Below are 20,000 nucleotides of genomic sequence, written 5' to 3' on the forward strand. Positions count from 1 at the left end.
AGTTGAAGGAGCTATGTTGTAATTTTAACAAGTTATAGGCTATATATAGGTTTAAGGACAAGTTCATAAAGAATTTTGATGTCATGAGATCAACTAATGCTTGATGATGTTCTTCAATACTGTAGAGTTGTTAGTAGATATACACATACGTATTTAATATACCTTCCTCTGCACATACAGTATTAGGCTATGCCAGCTCAGCAGCTACCTGTAAGAAATACTCAAAGAAGCACAAACTTCATAAAAATCATTGTTTTTGGGGTTGTTTATTGGTGCAGTACATATACAAATGGTTGGATAGAGCAACAATATGTATATAATATTTATCATATAGCCTAATATATACCTTTTTCATTTATTATGTATATTTAGCCTACCTTTTTTAACCTTAAATCAACAGAATTCTTCAACTTTTCATGAACCCATACTTTTCCTTATGACTATAAAAATATATCTAAAAACATCATAGTATTAATAACAATGGGTTACAAAGTATTCATATAGCCTGTACAACACTATTTTAAAGTTTCAAAATGGCAATCATGCCAGGAAGTTCATATCCATCATGATAGTCACGTAAAATCAACCATGGCAGGTCTTTCTGAAAAAGTTGTGAGCATATGTTTACATTGATCTACAGTATACACCTGCCAATGCCGACTTTCTGTGAATTCTTCCATTGCCTCACAGATGCATGGAACACACAGACGGGTATAATCTGTTACATGGGATATCATTCCAGCCAAGTGGCCCTATGGGAAAAAAAACATTTTTAGTACAATGGCTTAATTCAATGTGCTATAGTTCATGTAGGCCTGGATGCAATTTCTACTGTACAGTATGCCACAGCCTTAAGATGTAATGCTACTTTTCTCCTTGTATGGTATGTACGGTACAATCATCAATTAGAACTACTGTAAGTACAAAATACATTCCAAGAGATGTATAGGATTTTGGGACAATAAATTATATTGTGTGGACTGTACCTCCCCAGTTAAAATGCAGGCAATGCTCAATTTTTTCAAGATTATTGGGCTCTGCAGTATTCCAGTGAGAGTAGTCAAACCTGGATCCATCACTCCACAGCCACAGACCCTCCTGGGAAAAAAGTATATATTTATTACTACCTACAAACCGGATGTGTTGTTTTACATCAAAACTAATCAACAATACAATGCAACAATTTATTGTACTGTCCTTTAGTTAAATGAATTTCTTTAACATAGGACACGTAGGAAAAAAGTATGACTCCAACGCCTGTTCATATTTTGTCTTGGTATTAAGCCAGTAATTTGATGGATGTACTATGTGGTGGGAACTGGTCTCAATAAAAAAGTGTACCTATGACAGTCCAAAGGTCAAAATCCTTCAAGTCATGGACAATACTCAGTAACGTCTAGCGTCTACATCAGTAATACGTAATGTCTAACGTCTACATCCACCTTCCAAGTGTCACCTTGACTTTTTACATTTTTACAGTATGTACCTGAGCAGCATCACACCCTCCGATCCAGGTGACAGGTGTGCTTTGAGTGTTCTTGCGTACCAGGTCCTGAACAAAGTAGTACTCATTTCTGCTATGCACGGATGCCAGGTTTCCTCCCATCATAACACAGTATCGCTAAAAGCACAGAATTGTATTTAGAATACTGAAAGCAATGATTACTCAGGCAGATTAAATGGGTGTGTTAAGAAGGTGGATAAAGGAGTGTCTACTGTGCATCAGTAGGCCTACACACCTCAGCCTCAGCCCAAGTTCTTGTCGTGGAGACGAACTTAAAGCAACGTCTCTCATAACGTTGCCATCCCCATGGGCAGGACTCCAAAGCAGTCCTTGCTAACCCTGAGGATTAAAAAACAACAGTAACAGTCAGAACTATAGGCAAAGCAACACTTTTAAAACAAAGTGATTTCATTAATGACTCTGTACTCACCAAAAGAGTGAACTTCAACTTCTTGTTCAAATACATCTGTTTTCAATACAGTACAAAGGCATATTAAGTCGCAAGGGAAAGAACTCAACAATCAGTGACTGAATCATTAGGTTAATCAGTCATTCAATTACTCAATCAATTAAATATTGTCTTTGTACACACCATTGGTGATGTCTGCTCCACAGCCAATGACGAGGGCAGAGAGGAAAATAAAGCTGGCTTGGCCAATCATGCTGTTGAACCAATTAGACACAGACACATCCATGTATCAGTGTATTCATTCATTCAATCCATGCACATCGAATAAAGTTAAAGAAACATTTTTGAAAAGTTGCAGTGCATTTCTTACGGTATGTTTGTATGACAGTGAAATGTAAAATTTAGAAAAAGCATGTCTAAGAAAAGCCTGTAGAACAGTTACAGATCAAAAACATTGAACATGCCAATCTCAGCATATATATGTCTTGATGACATAGTACTTAATTAAAAAGCTATACCTTATAGTGTTGTGATGATGTGAGATGATGTGAAACATTTACGTTCTGGTACTGAGAAACGTTTTCAGAAAGACTCTTTTATACTCGGTGTAATAGTAAGTTAATGTTTAAGCTGAAGGGAAAAAAGACACAAAGTGCATTGTTCTTAATACATTGCTGTCAGTGTCCATTAAGGTAATAGTTGGCTTCAGGACACGTCCTTTGAACCACATAGTGCCCTATCAAATCTCACAGTCGGAGCCCCTGAACCTCTTCCTCATTGATAATATTACAGGAATGTGTGTTAATGATTTACTGTGATATATCATTAATGGACTCTTCTCGTAAGGAAATGGAAACATTTCACCCAGTCGTCTGGCAATAAGGATATTCTTGTTACATAATTTAGGGTTAAGATTAAGGTTAGGGTTAGGGTTAGATATGGGTTAGGTAGGCTATATGGCAGATGTAGACTGACAGTTTCAACATACAGTAGACAGATGCAATTATCATCAACACACATACAAGTCAATAGATACAATTACCATCATCACACATCAAATCTGCAATAAAAAGTTTGGACTAAATACATAGGCATTAACAGATGACACATGCATAGCCTATATTTGAATGATGCATCCTTTGAAACAGATATCGTGTGAATATACCAGGCCGAGGGTGCTGTGGCACCATGCACTAAGACACCTGTACCATATATCGTATGGACAACACTGCCCATGGCAGGGGGGGGGGGGATCACTTCTATTCCTTTTCACACTGAAAACTATTTTCATGACGAAGCAGCAAGAGCTTGCATATTGAATAGTCCTTCAATGGCATGAGCCATGTGCACAGGTTTACCTGATCCCTGTGTGTGTGTGTGTGTGTGTGTGTGTGTGTGTGTGTGTGTGTGTGTGTGTGTGTGTGTGTGTGTGTGTGTGTGTGTGTGTGTGTGTGTGTGTGTGTGTGTGTGTGTGTGTGTGTGTGTGTGCGCGTGTGTGTGTGCAGTGACTGACACACACCTATCCCTCCGGCTACTCAAAATAGGACAACAGGGATGAGTCACTAAGTCACTAAGTGTTATTAAATACTAATGTTGGAGAAGAAAAGCTCTTCCTGTGAAATGAACATCTTAACAATGTGTGTGTCTTGTCTATTCATACCACACGAGAGTCAGTGTTTCCCTAACCTGTCATTCAGGTAGGCAACAATTACATTACATTACTGTACACGTAGCTGATGCTTTTATCCAAAGTGACTTATTGGTTGGTGCGTTGCTCACTACCATGGTGGGAGGCAGGCAGTGGTAAGTACACCTCCCTCCTGAATCCTCAGCGCGGTAGCGTTGGGCTATCAAACCGGCCCTTTAGCTCAGCGAGCTTGTACTGTGACTCCCATTGGCGTACCGATGTAGTTGACGACGTGGCAAGTTCGCGCCCCGAGGGGGATAAACTGCGCAGGAACACTTCCGTCACAATGGTGCCGTGGCCCGGATGGGAGTGAGGTTTAGGGGGGAAAGAGTTACGGAGGTCAACTAGTAGAGTTCGGCGTGGAATGTTAGTACACCTCCCTCCCGAAGCCTCAATACAGTGCGGTAGCGTTGGGCCATCGCACCGGCCCTTTAGCTTACCGCGTTTGTACTGTGACTCCCATTGCCGAACCGATGTAGTTGACGAGGTGGCAGGCTCACGCCCCGAGGGGGACGAACTGTGCAGGAACACCTCCATCACACATGTATGCATTTATATATTTATATATCTAAACATGTATATTTTATCATAGATACCCACAGTGCCAGGCAACCATTCCAATGACAAACAAAAAATAAATAGATAAATAAATAAATAAACAAACAAACACGGAATTATCTTGCGTGACGTTTGTCAAACAGATGTTGATTTATCTTTTTCCAGAGACATGCAATGGTCTACAGAGACCGTCCCCAGCCTCCTGTGGAACTCTTGGTCACCCAGGCAGAACTAAAAAGCTCTTTTTAAAATGTGACGCTCCATTAAAATAGTGTCACATTCTCACAGACAGCAAATCAGCTCACCGCTGTGCACAGTATCGCACAATATAGGGATGGCTCAGTCTTCAGTGCACAATATGCATTCTCTGATTCATAAACCCATGTCTCATATCTATAGTGTGTGTGTGTGTGTGTGTGTGTGTGTGTGTGTGTGTGTGTGTGTGTGTGTGTGTGTGTGTGTGTGTGTGTGTGTGTGTGTGTGTGTGTGTGTGTGTGTCTGTGTCTGTGTCTGTGTGTGTGGACCAATATTGTATATGCACAGTGTAGCACTTGATGCATCCTCTTATTGACATTGCCCATGGGACTTTATTTCGCCATGTTCATGCTATAAACAATAGCATGAATGTTTGTGTGTGTGTGTGTGTGTGTGTGTGTGTGTGTGTGTGTGTGTGTGTGTGTGTGTGTGTGTGTGTGTGTGTGTGTGTGTGTGTGTGTGTGTGTGCGTGCGTGCATGCATGTGTGTGTGTGTGTGTGTGTGGGGGGGGGGGGGTGGTTAGGGGATTGAAATCAAAAAGATATAACCTTTATGAATGGGCTGTATAAAGTCTGGAAGTAAACTACTAAAAAGTACATATTTTTGAGAGGTTTAAAAACAAAAACACATCTCTAGACAGGCATATCTGTATCGGTCTGTAGGTAGTCCGAAATAGATGCAAAACGCTTGTGAAAGTGACCTTGTCATATAATAGCAAAGAATGCATATTCTTGGATACCCAATATCCAGCAGTTTATTATCATTATGACCTAATAATGTGCTCAAAAGCAGTAAATAGTATGAATATATGCCCCATCCATGGAATAAATAACACACACCGTAGCCACGCGCTACCACAATGCCTCATCAGCACAGGCGTGACATGTAAACAAACGCTGACGTATGACGATAGCCCAAAAGCATTTGTCTGTGTAATGGCCAATTACCACACCGTTACATTAATACTGTCGCATCAGTCAGGTGACAGTGACAGTATGCAAATACTGCAAAATAATGCACACTCACACTAATTGGTGCAGGTATGTTTGTAATTAACGAGACAGACGGAGCAACGCTAAAGGCCGAACACCTCACATTTGTGAGGTTTTTTTTTTTTCAGACGGATGCAGGTACTGTAGTGAGCTGTTGCAGTAGTCTTAGAGCAAAAAAGAACAAAAAGTCTATTATTAAAAGATTATATATTTGTGTGTGTGTGTGTGTGTGTGTGTGTGTGTGTGTGTGTGTGTGTGTGTGTGTGTGTGTGTGTGTGTGTGTGTGTGTGTGTGTGTGTGTGTGTGTGTGTATGTGTGTGTGTGTGTGTGTGTGTGTTCATGGCTGAAAGAAATCTGACATTGACCACTTTATTTTACTATTATTTTAAGTCTTAAATATCAAGGCCGTGTTTCTGTCTGTGGGCCTCAAAGTGTATCAATTAAAGTGGAAACCAGAATGTGGCCACATTACAATACCTCTCTCTCTCTCTCTCTCTCTCTCTCTCTCTCTCTCTCTCTCTCTCTCTCTCTCTCTCTCTCTCTCTCTCTCTCTCTCTCTCTCTCTCTTTCTCTCTCTCTCTCTTTCTCTGGTTGCTCCGTAATAATCCTGTTGGCATTTCTGAAGAGGGGGAAGAGAGACGTCTCCGAGTTTCGAGAGAGAACAGTTCCGGCAACATTTTAACAGAGCCTTGGGCTTCTAATTGGGCCGCCACTGGCTCCCCATTAGTCAAGTGTTTCCCTTGAAACTCTCCGAATGACCAAAAAAAGACATTTCCCCCCCCACGTGCCTCTTCCAATTTTGAACCAATCTAGCTAGAAATGGCCTATTACGGCGCTGTCTGTCTCCATCGCAACACATCCCAAAGACTGGGGGTAATTGGAGTGCACTTTAGAGAAGGCTTGAGAACTGCAGGAGCGAAGCAGGAGAGGGGAAATCCTGTGTTCAGTCAAATCAAGCCTCAAATCAATGAGATCTGGAGTGACTTCAGCACTTATTAAGCATGATTACACCATTAACAACACGGAAGAAGCATCATTACCAGCACTTATTAAAGGAACAGTCCACCATTTCTTGATAATGTGTTCATTTTGCCCTTGAGTTAAATAATTGAGTTTACCTTTCTCCTGTTCTTCCTTGGGTGATATTATTTCCATGCTAGCAGTTATGATTGAATCATATGAGCAACTAGCAGGTACACTTCCATGTTATACGTATGTTAGCTTGAAGGTAGAGTTTGCGTTTGGATGGAAGTTGGAAGTGCAGGAGAAAGGTAAAACTCAAGGATTATTTTACTCAAGGATAGAAATGAGCCTATTTCCAGAAATATATTATTAACAGTGCTTATTAAGCAGGAATACAGCGTTGGCAGCATCTATTAAGTGTCTGTCTGTCTGTCTGTCTGTCTGTCTGTCTGTCTATCTATCTATCTATCTATCTATCCACTTCATACAGTAGATCCCAAATTAATTATATTCATCTGCCTGTCTCCATCTGTCTCGGTTGTTCGGTCCGTATGACTGGTTTTCAGGCTGACTTTACAGTATAACTCTTTGCCTGCTTACCGACAGCCCCAGCCCCTTATTGTATATGGGTTTATTTATCTAATCAATTAGTCACCCATTGAGGATTTTGCCCTGATTTTACAACAACCTACAAGGAAACAATGAGGACAAGTAGCATATGATAGCAACAGGAGACAGATGTTGCAACAGCCAGCACCTCCTCCCAACTATTTTAGATCACTAATGTGCAATCTGTGCTTGTTGAGTTGTTGTGCTGGAAGGAATTATTTCGCTGACTGGACACATTGCTATGTATAACATTTAAATAATGTCCTTCTTATATGGACTAACTGAAGATGCAGACTAAATATTTAAAAAAAGAGTTAATATGAATATTAATAAGTCCTGTGCTTCCTTCATTCTCCTTTTTTGGATAGTAGCTACATAGTCAAAAACAATGAGACATAAAAGCAGAGGAGAGGTGAAGAGAAGGGAGGATATGGTAGAGGAGGAGGGAAAGGACAGGGTTGACGGAAGTAGGGCAGGAGGGAAGAGTAAGGAAAAAAGGACAACACAAGATAGTTGAAAGGCAAGAAGAGAGAGAGGAGAGGAGAAAACAAAACAGAACACTGTAGAAAAGAGCAGTGGGGGAAGAATAAAGAAAAGAGAGCGAAGAGAAGAGGAGCCATAAAGAGGAAAAAGGGAAAAAGAGACAAAATAGAACAGTAGACACAGAGTCAAGGACAGGAGAGTCAGGCGTGATGATGAATGGGAAATGACATCACAGACAGAGCATGGCTGGTGTGGTGGTCAAGCGGTGCTAGCTATCGAAGTGGTTCTCAAAGTGTGGTTTGCGGACCACGAGATGGGTCAAGAGGGTCCATGAAGCATTTCAAAACTAGCAAGCTAACATAGACTATACCTGCAACATTGTCTTATAATAACACGTTTAAACAATTAAACAGGTCTGTAATTAAGCTATCTGGCTATCGGTACTGTCATAGCAATGTTGTTATGGTGTAGTAGTTGAGTATTTTCAGCACATAGTGAATAGACCCACTGGTGACGCCATCTGCATTAAGAGGTGACGTAACAGACTAAGTGACACATTTTCACCTGTGGATCTTTTGGGCTGTATAGGCACAAGGCTTTGTACACACCCGACATCATCCAAAAAAAGGGAAAGAAGATTTGCCATCAACAAATGTTGAATTTGCTTCATTCATTTCTTGAAAGATTTTGGCACCGCACATCGTCTGGCAAAAGCCTCAAGCTCGGTTCTCTCTGTGTTTAGCCAATCAGCAAACAGTTGAGAGTGATGACACAGAACTCACCCGCGAGCTTCGTTACTGATTGGTTAAGGTAACTATATTCATACTTTCGATTTGTTATTTGTATGCTTTTGCGACCCTATATCGTAACAGACATGCTAACAAATCACAATAAGGGTTTTAATTTGAGTTTGGAACTCCAATTAATTTAAATGATAGAGTAAGATCAGACCATCTACCACCCTCCACGGAGACGGATTCCTCATGGCTTTTGCCAGACTGATTGACGGAGTCAACAGCCGGCTTTTCGCCCAGGCTAATGTTTGTAGCCCATCAATGCAGCTATCTTGCAGGAGACTGCACATTGGTACTAAGTGTGCGTGTAAGCTATGTTTCAGTCATCGCAAAACCATGTCCTAGCTAAGCTAACTGCATGCCACTCACCTGAGAGGCTTTCCTCCTCCAGAGGAGTATGGGTGGGGGAGTATGAAAATAGAGCCAGCAAAAGATAATATTTGTGTGGGTGATGAATATACCCTATGCTAATATGTGAAGACAATGCACATTATGAGGGCACAGTAGTACATACGTAAATGTTTGCTATGATGTAATGGAAAGTTATCACTGACTGGATAATATCATGTAACACAGACATGTGTTTAACCAGACAACTGGCGGAAATGTTTTCTTACAAGAAACCAAGTCAGGAACCTTATCAATGAAGCTGAAGTTCAAAGGATACGATTGACGAAGACTTGACATGGCACGTTTTCACATCATGAAGGTCAAAGTACTGACACTGAAGTTAACAATTTTACCAAGAGAAGCTCTTCAATTGTATGCATTAATACAGTATTATGTGACAGTGAGCTAGTAAAATACAGTGTATATAACTAGTATAATCATGTAATCTGAAGGACACAAATTTAATGTACTTTTTTCACATCAGTTGTCATGCTATAATAATATGACGATATAGCCTGCTGTTATTATGGCACTACATGTAGTGTCTGTATTGGATGACTAAAGCACAGAGAGAATGGGGGGATTCATTTTATTCTGTCTCTGGGGAGTTGTGGCCCCCCGACCTTGGGTCAGGTCCAGTGGTGTAGTGTACGTAGAATGCAGGTACACAGTATACCCACTTCTAAATTTTAGGGGCTTCAGTATACCCACTTAAAATGGATTGATCCATTGTTTAGAATAGCATAAATATATACAGTATACCCACTTCAAAAAATGCTTGAATATACAGTATACCCACTTCAAAAAAGTAAACTACACCGCTGGTCAGGTCCATTCAGCAATCTAACAATCTCCTGTTGTCATGACATTGTATGCAATACACACATTTTCCAATATTGATATACTGTACAGTATGTGCATCAACATAAAAAGGCCTAAGCAGTAAACAATGTTGCTTTAGTCTAAAAAAGGCAACGTTATGTCACCAATTATGCTCTGTATAAAGGAACAAGAATATCTTTATTGCCAGACAACTGGGTGAAATGTTTTCACTTCGTATTGATTTCCTTGCAAGAAACCGGTGAGTTGATATGGCCGTAAATTATTAACACCCTGTACTGTAAATTTGTAATTGATGCAGAGGTTCAGTAGCTCCATCTGAATGGCACGTTCTCACACGTCTACCACTATCATGAGGGCCAAAGGACTGGTCTGGTCCTGAAGCCGACTGACCTATTGAACACTGGCAATAATGTGTAGGAATTATGCATACTGCCACTTTCTTTTACATACTAGTTTAAAAATTAACCTTCACCAGACAATATAAAAGGAAAGAACTTTTCTCAGCTCCAGAACGTATAGGTTAACTGAAAGCGGAGGCTCTACAAGACTCAGAAAAACACTGCCAGGTATGTAGGCCTACGTTAAAAATTGTTTCAGAAAAATAAAGGTGATGCTTTTTTTAATCTGTATCTGTTTTAAAGGCTGCTCTTAGGCATGCTTTGACGACAAAAAAATAATAATACCACAAATACCATACCATAATAGCCAAGCAAAATATACCATCATTTTCTCAACTAAATACAGCGCCTTTCACATTTTTTATTTGTTTGTCAGTTTGTTAGTAACATTGCAGATGTCATAGCGCAAAGTGGTAATGGAATTATTTCCTCATTCATCTGTATTTGTTTTTGTGTTTGTATTTATGTATACTTGGCCAACAGCATGATCAGCAAAATCAGCTTCATTCTCCTCTCTGCTCTCCTCATTGGCTGTGGAGCAGCACCGTTTCAAGGTATATAATAGGCAAAGAGGGACTTGGGGCCCAATTCTTCTCTTCAAACAATTGGGAAGGGACCAGAGGGGGAACGTAACTATAAGTATTTTTACTTCGTTACTGTACTCAAGAATTTTTTTCTGGAATTTGTACTTACTTGAGTAAAAATAAAAATGCAGACTTTTAATTTTACTCAATTAGGCCAACATTTTTTGACAATTAGGCCTACTTGTACTTTCTACTCCTTACATTTCTAGAAGAGGACTTATTTACTAGTTACAATTATCCTAGGTTTTCCTGTTGTGTTTCGTGGATATTTGAGTAACCTCAGCTGCGGGCATGGAGGTGGGACCAAGTCCCTCTTTCAAACTGACACCCAGACAGAAAAGATACTTTAAAAAAACATTAACAGGACTCCATAGTCATGTTCAAATAAAACCGAAAACCGTTGCAGAAACTTTCTCCTATTAGATCAAGTAGGCAGACATACTTGTACTTTTGTACTCAAAAAGTACATTTAAAAGTTAGTACTTATGACTTTTACTTAAGTACATTTTTGGTGTACAACTTTTACTTTCACTATTTTTTTTGCAGGGTACTTCTACTTTTACTTAAGTAAACAACCTCAGTACTTCTTCCACCTCTGGAAGGGACCCCCTTGAGATAGATTTCGATAGCATTATCATTGCACTCTTTGGTCATTAAATTTACAGATGCTCGGCCACAGTTACAAAGTTGTCATTGATGTCATTTGAATACAAGTACACAACCAGCCATTACCACCCCCAGCTGGGGCCCCAAGCAGTTGCCTAGATTGCTTGCCTTGTTGTGATAGGCCTGCTGTGGAGTGCACACGAGTGTGGCCACTTCAGTTAAAACCTGCATCAAAAACTCAACTGGCATTAACCTAATTGAGTACTTGAATGATTTATTTACCAAGTAATTGTTCAGTCACTTGATTATTGCTTTTGTGCCCTTGAAATTTCATTCATCATTTTCATTATAAATAGATGTCTTAAAGCAAGAAGCTGAAGTGCACTCTTTTGGTAAGTACAGCCATAATTAGGATTTAAATACTTTTCCATATACATAGGCCTATATTTGTACGTTCATTAGTTATAATTGCCATCACCTTCTTCACTGTAATACCCAGGATTAGCAAGGAGCGCTTTGCAGTCTTGCCCGTGGGGATGGCTTCGGTATGACAATCGTTGCTTTAAGTTCGTCTCCACAAAAAGAACTTGGGCAGAGTCTGAGGTACTGTAAGTTCTCTTGCCCAAAATACACTATCGTTCAAAAGTTTGAGGTCACCCTTACTTTTCCAGTTTTTTTCAATTCATGTTGTTGACATCTATTAAAATGCTTGCAATGGTACAAAGGTAAGTACTGAACAGCCAAAGAAGAAAACAAGGAGTAATTACCCATCAAATTGGTTAAACTGGACATAGCCAATTGGGGAACTGGACTCAGAGAGCTTATTGTGGAGGTGGCGGCATTGTGGCATATTCTGGACAGCATCAAAAGAGTAAAGCAGTGTAGAACCACAACCTATACACCTAACAAAGTCTACACTTTGATTAGTCAAAAGTTAAGGATACATTTTGATCTATTCGGTGCATAGTTTTGAATAATGCTAAATGTTGAATTGAGGTGACCCAAACTTTTGACCTGTAGTGTCCACTTTGTTCATGTGTCTGTGAGAAGAGTCTCGTGTAGTGTTAGTAAGCTGGATTTCTTTACGAGGGTCAGGCTAATTCATAGTTGGATTGACTGTATATGTCAATAATCAAATTGTAAGCATTAAATAATACCGTAACTACATGTTCATTGTTATGTGAGGATTTGGGAAATGATGAGGCCGATTTGATGATGGCTATTGTGCATGCCTTAGTAGTTTTTCTTTTGTGACTACAGTCAGTGTGTTGCTTCCATCAAAACACATGCTGTCTTGAGTACACCCACAAGATTGCCTTGCATAAACCAAGTAAAAACTTGTCCTTGTAGCGCTACTGTGTGATGATGGGAGGGAACCTGGCTTCGGTACACAACATGGATGAGTACTACTTCGTCCAGGACCTTGTCCGCACGCACACTCATGATACCCCACACACCTGGATCGGAGGATGCGATGCTGCTCAGGTAAAAGTATACTACATTTTACTGCTGAAGTACAAAAGAGTGTCAAAATGTCTAGTACAGTATTTCCAAACTTGTCATACCTGTAACAAGACCTTATGATCACGCAAGTCTTTGTAAACTGTACATGCTTTGTGGAAAATACAGTATGTGTTTACTGTTTTGACTGAGTTATTTTTGTCTGTTTGTGACAGGAGGGTCTGTGGCTGTGGAGCGATGGCTCCAGATTTGATTACACTCACTGGAGCACTGGACAGCCTGATAATGCTGGTGGAGCTGAGCACTGTCTGGAAATAAATTATGGAGGTAAGAATATTGTTTTCTTTATCTTGTTTAACAAGTATGTGTTATATATATTAAAGATGATCAGTTTTATTTTCTAAATTCAGGTTCACTGCGCTGGAATGATGGCCCATGTAAAGTGGTCCTCCCATCTGTATGTTCCATGGCTCTGTGAGTTTGAAGGGGAGCTACCAAGAAAAATAAGACATAAGGCCAGAGGTCAAGTCCTGACTGAAGAAAGTGAAAATGCACTTGCCACATTTTTTATAGTAGTTTTTTGAAGTACTGTAGTGAGCTTTCTGAACTAGTTGCAATTTCAATTGCTTACACACATTTTCTCACTTGTGGAGCCTCACTAGGTGTCAGACTTTTTTTGTTATTATTTTTTTAAGAAGAGGACATGACAAACTTGTTTTACCTAATCCAGATTAGATTAACATGGACCTTCTTGCATACATTTCATCTGCCCACTCAAAGTAGGTCATCTCATTGTTAATCCTATACCTGATGTTTTGAGAAACTATCAACTGACAAAACAAATGCGTTTGGGATATAATTTGGATTGCCATAATTTCTGAATTCTGCCTATTTATTGTAAGAATTTCCTTATTAAACAACAAACTAACATGATATTGGTTTTCTGCGTGATTTGTGGACACATGGCGTCTGCTTGTAAGATGTATGAGGGGAAGTAAAGCCAGTGGTGTAGTCTACGTAGAACGCAGGTATACGGAGTATACCCACTTCTAAATGTCTGGGATTTCAGTATACCCACTGAAAATGTATTGATCCCTTGATTTGAATAGCACAAATATATAGAGTATACCCACTTCACAAAAAGCTCAAATATACAGTATACCCACCATAAAAAAGTAGACTACACCACTGAGTAAAGCGTGAGTGCATATGCAGGTCATGCTGAAAGTATCCACATCAAATGAAGGCATTCTGAAATACGCTGTGTGTTTTGAAATTTTAAGACTGAATAGCTAAATTAAGTCTACCCCTATGACACCTTTAATATTGTGTGTTGTGCTCTGTATAGATCTGCATTAAGTATGAGCATTTGCTTCGCGCACAGATGTATGCTAACACAAGATCACATAGCAATTATATTCCAGCCTTTTTTCCTTTTTAAAAGTATCTCTGGAGGCCTCTATTATGACAGGACGGTGTAAGGAGAGACAGGAAGTCAGTGGGAGGGACAGATGGGTTAAGGTTGGGAAATTACCCAAGCCAAATGCCAACCTAGGTCCCCATGGTCAGCCCACACATAGTATTTATCTTGCTGAACCACAGCACCACCTTAGCCACTCTGCCCAAAGAATATTCCAGCCTTAACAGTACTTCCTGTTTTCAAGATTTGTGAAATGAAACAAGCTTCAAACGTTTCAGCATTGCATTCTCTCCTCTCTTTTATTTTTTAGATCTTTTGGCATCAGTGGCACAATATTCATAATTATGTGAAATTTGCAACTCTTTATATATATATATGATGGCAGTGGCCATTTTCAGAGCAAAATAAATACAATCCATATTCTATAATAGAAAAATAAATCAATTAATAATTTTTAGAACATCAGGTCAAGTGCACTATACTGCAAGAATAAATTCACATTTGAATGGATATTATATTATTTAACCAATTATAAATAATTGTTAAGTGCCATCAACAAACATACACATGGAAATTTGAAATCCATACAACTGATATAGATTCAGAGCAAGTTGACAAATATTACATTCTCCCATATTTCACTTTCCTAACAGTGATGCAACAGAATGTAGAAAAGCTTTGAACACATACTGTATTATAGCTACAACACATTAGCCTAAACTGACATCACATAAAAAGACAAATAATATATTTAAGGAGGCACAATACATCAATACTTGTAAGTGTGTGCGTGTGTGTGTGTGTGTGTGTGTGTGTGTGTGTGTGTGTGTGTGTGTGTGTGTGTGTGTGTGTGTGTGTGTGTGTGTGTGTGTGTGTGAGAGAGAGAGAGACAGAGACAGAGACAGAGACAGACAGAGAAGGGGGGCAGAGGCTGAGGCAGAGGGAGAGAGAGTGTGATTAATCAGTTTTTAAAGGGATTCAGTTCAGTACAGACAAAAGAGATTCGGGAAAAATATCCTCTTTAAGAGGCTTCACATCCATGTAAGAACATAAACATATACTGTATTTTATTTTCTCTTAATTACTGATATATATATTTCATTTTCACACCTGTTTTGTCAGTATTATTGCACTAACACCAAGACTTACTTCACCTGATGATAACTCATGACAGTTGAACAGCACGTACACATTTGCACACACACACACACACACACACACACACACACACACACACACACACACACACACACACACACACACACACACACACACACACACACACACACATGTGCACACCCACTCACACTGTTGGATTGCTATTGCTATCGCTAGGACAGAGCGCTACTTCGGTATTGTCTAAGTACATCTACAGTATTACATTCAGAAGAGATAAGGTTTGACGGTTACAACAGCTACATAGATATAACTAACTATGATTGCAAAAAAACTTTTTATTATTACTGTTTTTCTTTTTCTCCAGATTATTTGTTCCCCTTAGCGTCCATGTTTGCAATCTTTTTTATATAATTACTAATCGGTGTCATACTGCACAACACAGATAGCAGGAAAGTCTCCATAGTTATAAGTTACATGTAAATAAAGTGCAAATGGCCCCTTCAGAAATGCTCATCTTTGGCTGCTAAATAAAGGCAGTGCTCTGCCCGCTGCTCTGAAATATCGGAGTATTTTTTGTTTGTGTCTCTTTGAAGCATGGCACCAAATCTCTTAAATGTCATTTGGCATCACATTTACATTTAATACACATATAATATATAGTACATCATAATTCATAATGTATCAATTTCTTTGCACAAAGAGCGAGCGTCAAAACATTAAACCCTGCAATGCAAGCAACTGATTTTACTGAAACGCTGACGTTTGGTCATGTTGCTTTTGTTTCATGTAATTTTGTCAATATTGAAGACTCTTTTAGACTGTTTCAAATCAACTGAGTGCATGGACCTGGGATGTTTTACCAGATCTTTTCTGTGATGAGCTAGCAACCTTACAGGTTAGCAACTTACTTGGTAGCAATGAAATTTCCCATTGTCAACCTACTACATTGCTAAATGATTAGCAACAATGTTTTCAAGAGAGAGGGTTCTGATTAGCTTCCACATCTTTAACTGGAGAGCTATTTGTTGCTATTATTTTTTTCTTCTATGATGGGCAAGAAAGCAGCCAAGTCATTTTTTCCCTGTTGATTAGGAAAATATGATCATTTGCTGGAATCTAAGTAAACATACAAAGATAACAATTATATATGAAACATCTATTTTCATAAATATATATCCATATTATAACATTTGTCTTTACATCATCAATTAATATAAGACATATGCATATAATTCTCTCATATAACATCTTCATAGTGAATTCAAATTTGCTTACAGTAAAAGGATTATCTGGAGTTGGATATTGGGCTGTTTTGCATGTAGCTACATTAGCCGTGCTATACTATACGTTTGATGAGGGCATATCGCAAAACACAATATTTTAAAGCTCTTACATAATCCCAAACATTGCCACACTTACCTCGCAGGACAAAGGGGTTCCTAAACCCAAATCAAAGTGATCCGAGCTCTTCATGTCTTCAGAAAAGGTTGGTAGCATGAGATTTGTGAAGCCAACTTTGCTGTAAGGCAGCGGAGCTATGAGTCCATCTCGGTATGAGTCCATCTCGCTATGAGTCCCCCAAACGCTGTTGTGCCTTTAGGCTGACTGAGGGGTGTTGAGTTATGGAATGTTGATGATACTGTCAGTTGTACCACGGACCCAATTGAAGGGTTCAGTTTTAGTCTTCACAGTAAACAGAAGGTTAGATAGCGAGATGGACTCATAGCTCAGCTGCCTTACAGCATAGTTGGCTTCACATATTACATTCTACCAACCTTTTCTGAAGACATGCAGAGCTTGGGACACTTCTGTTTATGTTTAGGGACCGCATATGAGATAAGTGTGGTGATGTTTGGAATTGAAAAACAGCTTTAAAATGGTGTGTTTTGCTATAGCCCACCTAACATGACTAACACGGTATGATCAAACTTTCTCAAAATATATCCAATTGATGTGATCGTCTTTCTTCCTAGAGGTCGTCTTTCTTCCCAAACCTGCAAAAAAGCAGCCAAACTACAGATAATCCATTTAAGTTGTCCGACACAGTGCATATCATAAAATAGCAGCACCAGGTCTGCATGAAACTAAGGCCAAATGCACACAGTAACACTGTACATAATGCTACATTGCTGCACTTTCTCATTCCTCTCAGCACAGAGAAGATCAAAGAGTGCTTTTCTTAGCTACCTTTAGTCCAAATGTTTCCAAAATATATATAAATTAATTTAAAATAAATAATATAAATAAGAATAGTACAATTATTTCTATGTGAGTTTATGTCATCAGCCAAAATAAATAAAGTAAAAAAGAAAACTTATCTAACAGAATGACTCACAGTAATTTTCAAGTCCTGATGTAGGCCTTCCCAGGCCAAAACATGTTGGCAGTTTAGAAGTGTTCTGAATTGAACTAGCTTGGTTTAATTAAAAGCTTTTTAACTACGAAGAAGAGTGCCTTGGATGTTTTCTAAACCATGACTCACAGTCAATTGAGACTTTCCACATCTATTTTACCAGAATGGGCCACAAATTTACCATAGCATGGATTTTTAAAAATATATATTTTCAGCTGTTATCAACCCAAAGCTTTGCATTTGAAAGTGTTCTTTTTGCTCATTCCTAGCATCTTCTCATCCTATTGTTCTCCTATTTTGTAATATTTTATGCCATAAAAAAAGAAATACAGCTTGATATGTTTAAGTTTCCTTGCCTAAATTGGCTTGCAGCCAAAAAACGAATAATGTGTTTTAACGTGTGACTTAAGACTTAATTCAACAGATCAGGTCACCTTTTTTTCTTTTTTTCCCATTCCAATTTTGGTTTCATACATACATAAGTTTCATCATCTCACTCAAACAGCCCATTCATACCCTATGTTTGTTTGTTACGTATCTGTTTCTAGCCATCCATTACCTGTTGATGCCTTTGCACTTCCAACAGCCTTTTACATGGGGTGCACTTTTTTCCTGTTGTTTTGATCTGTTTCATCTATGAGCTCCCCCAAATTTCATGTCAAAATACAAATGCAATCAACAGATAGGACAGGTGAAACACTCCACAAGTATCTCACACATAGGGTATGAATGGGCCTTATAAGGCCTCAATGTAGCTATGGCTTACTCTCCTTTGGGGGGCGGGGCCTTATAGGCCTGGGCGGGGCTGCTGCCTTTGTTTGACTGGTGGATCTGACTGGCGAGAAGCTGGCAACAGCAGCAGCGGTAGCAGTAGCAGCTACCCTAGCCGCCGCGACAACAGCAGCAGCCTTGTTGACACTAACACTGCCATTGGTGGTTGTTGTAGACGTTGTTGCTGTTGCCTTGTTAACGCCAGAGTTGCCATTGGTGGCGGTTGATGTTGTTGTTTTCGTCGGCGTTGCTGGGGCGACGGTGGCAGCGCACCGGCTGCACAGGGCGGCCATGTCGCGTAGGCTGTTGTCCAGGGCGCGCGTGAAGAACTGCGAGCTGGTCTCCGTGCTCTGGCGGAAGCTGGAGACGCAGAAGAGGATGCTTTCGGCCTGGGGGTTGTAGCAGGCTCCATAGCCATTGGGGACCACGGGGCCGTAGCAGCAGAACATGTCCAGGTTGGTGGGCACCTGGCGAGGTAGCGTGGGGAAGGAAGGAAGGAAGGAAGAGTGACAGGGAGGAAGGAAAGAAGGAAGGAAGAACAAAAAAAATGACATACAAAGATAGAAACAAACAAAAAGTAATGAAAGACAGAAAGAAAAAAGAATCACAGAAAGAAACACAAAGGAAAACAAAAAAGAGAAAGAAGACCGATCAAAAAATGAGTGATACAATGATGCCGAGTGTTACATGTTCGAAACTAGAATGGGCACTCGGTAGAGCGCAAACCTTCGCCTACGCCACTTATTTTTTTCTGGCCATCTTCAAAATGTGGGGCATAACATTCTCCAAATTTTTTTTGTTAGTTTCATTGAAATCGGACCGGAATATCGTAATATTACATTTTTGGCCCAGTCTTGACCTCTTATTCAATTCAGCATGCACACGTTCTTCTGGCATATAGTGCTTGGCAAAGAAAAACGTTTTTGACCTTTTTGTGACCTTGACCTTGACCTTTGACCCAATCACTCCCAAAAAGTAATCGGTTGTTCCTTGGGTCATGACCAATCATCCCACTAAATGTCATAAAAATCGGCTCAATTTACGTTTTGACCTTTTCGTGACCTTGACCTTGACCTTTGACCCAATCACTCCCAAAAAGTAATTGATTGTTCCCTGAGCCATGACTAATCATCCCACTAAATTTCATAAAAATCGGCTCAATTTACGTTTTTGACCTTTTCGTGACCTTGGCCTGGACCTTTGACCTTTGACCCAATCACTCCCAAAAACTAATCGATTGTTCCTTGGGTCATGGCCAATCATCCCACTAAATTTCATAAAAATTGGCTCAGTTCTTTCTGAGTTTGACCTTTTCGTGACCTTGACCTTGACCTTTGACCCAATCACTCCCAAAAAGTAATCGATTGTTCCTTGGGTCATGACCAATCATCCCACTAAATTTCATAGAAATCGGCTCAGTTCTGACTGAGTTATACGAAGTACAAACAAACATTTTGACCTTGACCTTTGACCTTTGACCCAATCACTCCCAAAAACTAATCGATTGTTCCTTGGGTCATGACCAATCATCCCACCAAATTTCATAAAAATCGGCTCAGTTCTGACTGAGTTATACGAAGTACATACAAACAAACAAACATATTCACAAATAAATAAATAAATAAATGAATAAATACACAGCGGTCAAAACATAACCTTCGCCGACTTTGTCTTGGCGAAGGTAATCATCCTCTGTAACATGGACATGGAATCTACAGCATAACAGAATAGTGTTCAGATCTCTTCTGCTGTTCTGCTGTTCGTAGTGTTTAAATCTGTTTTCGATCTCCAGCAGTACACA

The 20,000-nt window shown here is 39.6% G+C and overlaps 3 protein-coding genes across 3 annotated transcripts in view; 1 reads left to right on the forward strand and 2 right to left on the reverse strand.

Annotated features, from left to right (window-relative positions):
• Positions 1-445: 445 nt before the first annotated feature.
• LOC134467600 (ladderlectin-like) lies at positions 446-4,063 on the reverse strand. The gene is made up of 6 exons (XM_063221442.1): positions 4,041-4,063; positions 1,935-2,017; positions 1,740-1,843; positions 1,487-1,621; positions 987-1,098; positions 446-752 (listed from the first exon to the last, which is right to left on the reverse strand). Exons 1-6 carry the CDS (start codon positions 4,061-4,063, stop codon positions 685-687), a joined length of 525 nt encoding a protein of 174 aa, XP_063077512.1. The 3' UTR covers positions 446-684.
• A 6,306-nt stretch (positions 4,064-10,369) lies between these two features.
• LOC134467601 (ladderlectin-like) lies at positions 10,370-13,118 on the forward strand. The gene is made up of 5 exons (XM_063221443.1): positions 10,370-10,439; positions 11,575-11,678; positions 12,426-12,560; positions 12,752-12,863; positions 12,947-13,118. The coding sequence occupies exons 1-5, from the start codon at positions 10,370-10,372 to the stop codon at positions 13,012-13,014; spliced, it is 489 nt and encodes a 162-aa protein (XP_063077513.1). The 3' UTR covers positions 13,015-13,118.
• Positions 13,119-18,183: 5,065 nt separating this feature from the next.
• The window catches only part of LOC134467602 (choline O-acetyltransferase-like), a 24,088-nt gene continuing 22,271 nt past the window's right edge, over positions 18,184-20,000 (reverse strand). The window contains exon 15 of the mRNA XM_063221444.1: positions 18,184-18,666. Coding sequence (XP_063077514.1) covers positions 18,184-18,666 — 483 coding nt within the window. The remainder of the gene's footprint in view (positions 18,667-20,000) is intronic.

Source organism: Engraulis encrasicolus, chromosome 17 (assembly GCF_034702125.1).
Source record: "Engraulis encrasicolus isolate BLACKSEA-1 chromosome 17, IST_EnEncr_1.0, whole genome shotgun sequence".
Taxonomy (NCBI): domain Eukaryota; kingdom Metazoa; phylum Chordata; class Actinopteri; order Clupeiformes; family Engraulidae; genus Engraulis; species Engraulis encrasicolus.

Excerpts from the sequence above, each read along its gene's own strand:
- LOC134467600 (XM_063221442.1), bottom strand. The coding sequence starts at position 4,063 with ATGGGAGTCACAGTACAAACGCG. Across the intron at positions 1,844-1,934 it reads AGTTGAAGTTCACTCTTTTG|GGTTAGCAAGGACTGCTTTG; the intron begins GTGAGTACAGAG and ends TTTAATCCTCAG. Across the intron at positions 1,099-1,486 it reads GAGGGTGTGATGCTGCTCAG|GAGGGTCTGTGGCTGTGGAG; the intron begins GTACATACTGTA and ends CTTTTTTCCCAG.
- LOC134467601 (XM_063221443.1), top strand. The coding sequence starts at position 10,370 with ATGATCAGCAAAATCAGCTTCATTCTCCTCTCTGCTCTCCTCATTGGC. Across the intron at positions 11,679-12,425 it reads GAACTTGGGCAGAGTCTGAG|CGCTACTGTGTGATGATGGG; the intron begins GTACTGTAAGTT and ends TTGTCCTTGTAG. Across the intron at positions 12,864-12,946 it reads TCTGGAAATAAATTATGGAG|GTTCACTGCGCTGGAATGAT; the intron begins GTAAGAATATTG and ends TTCTAAATTCAG.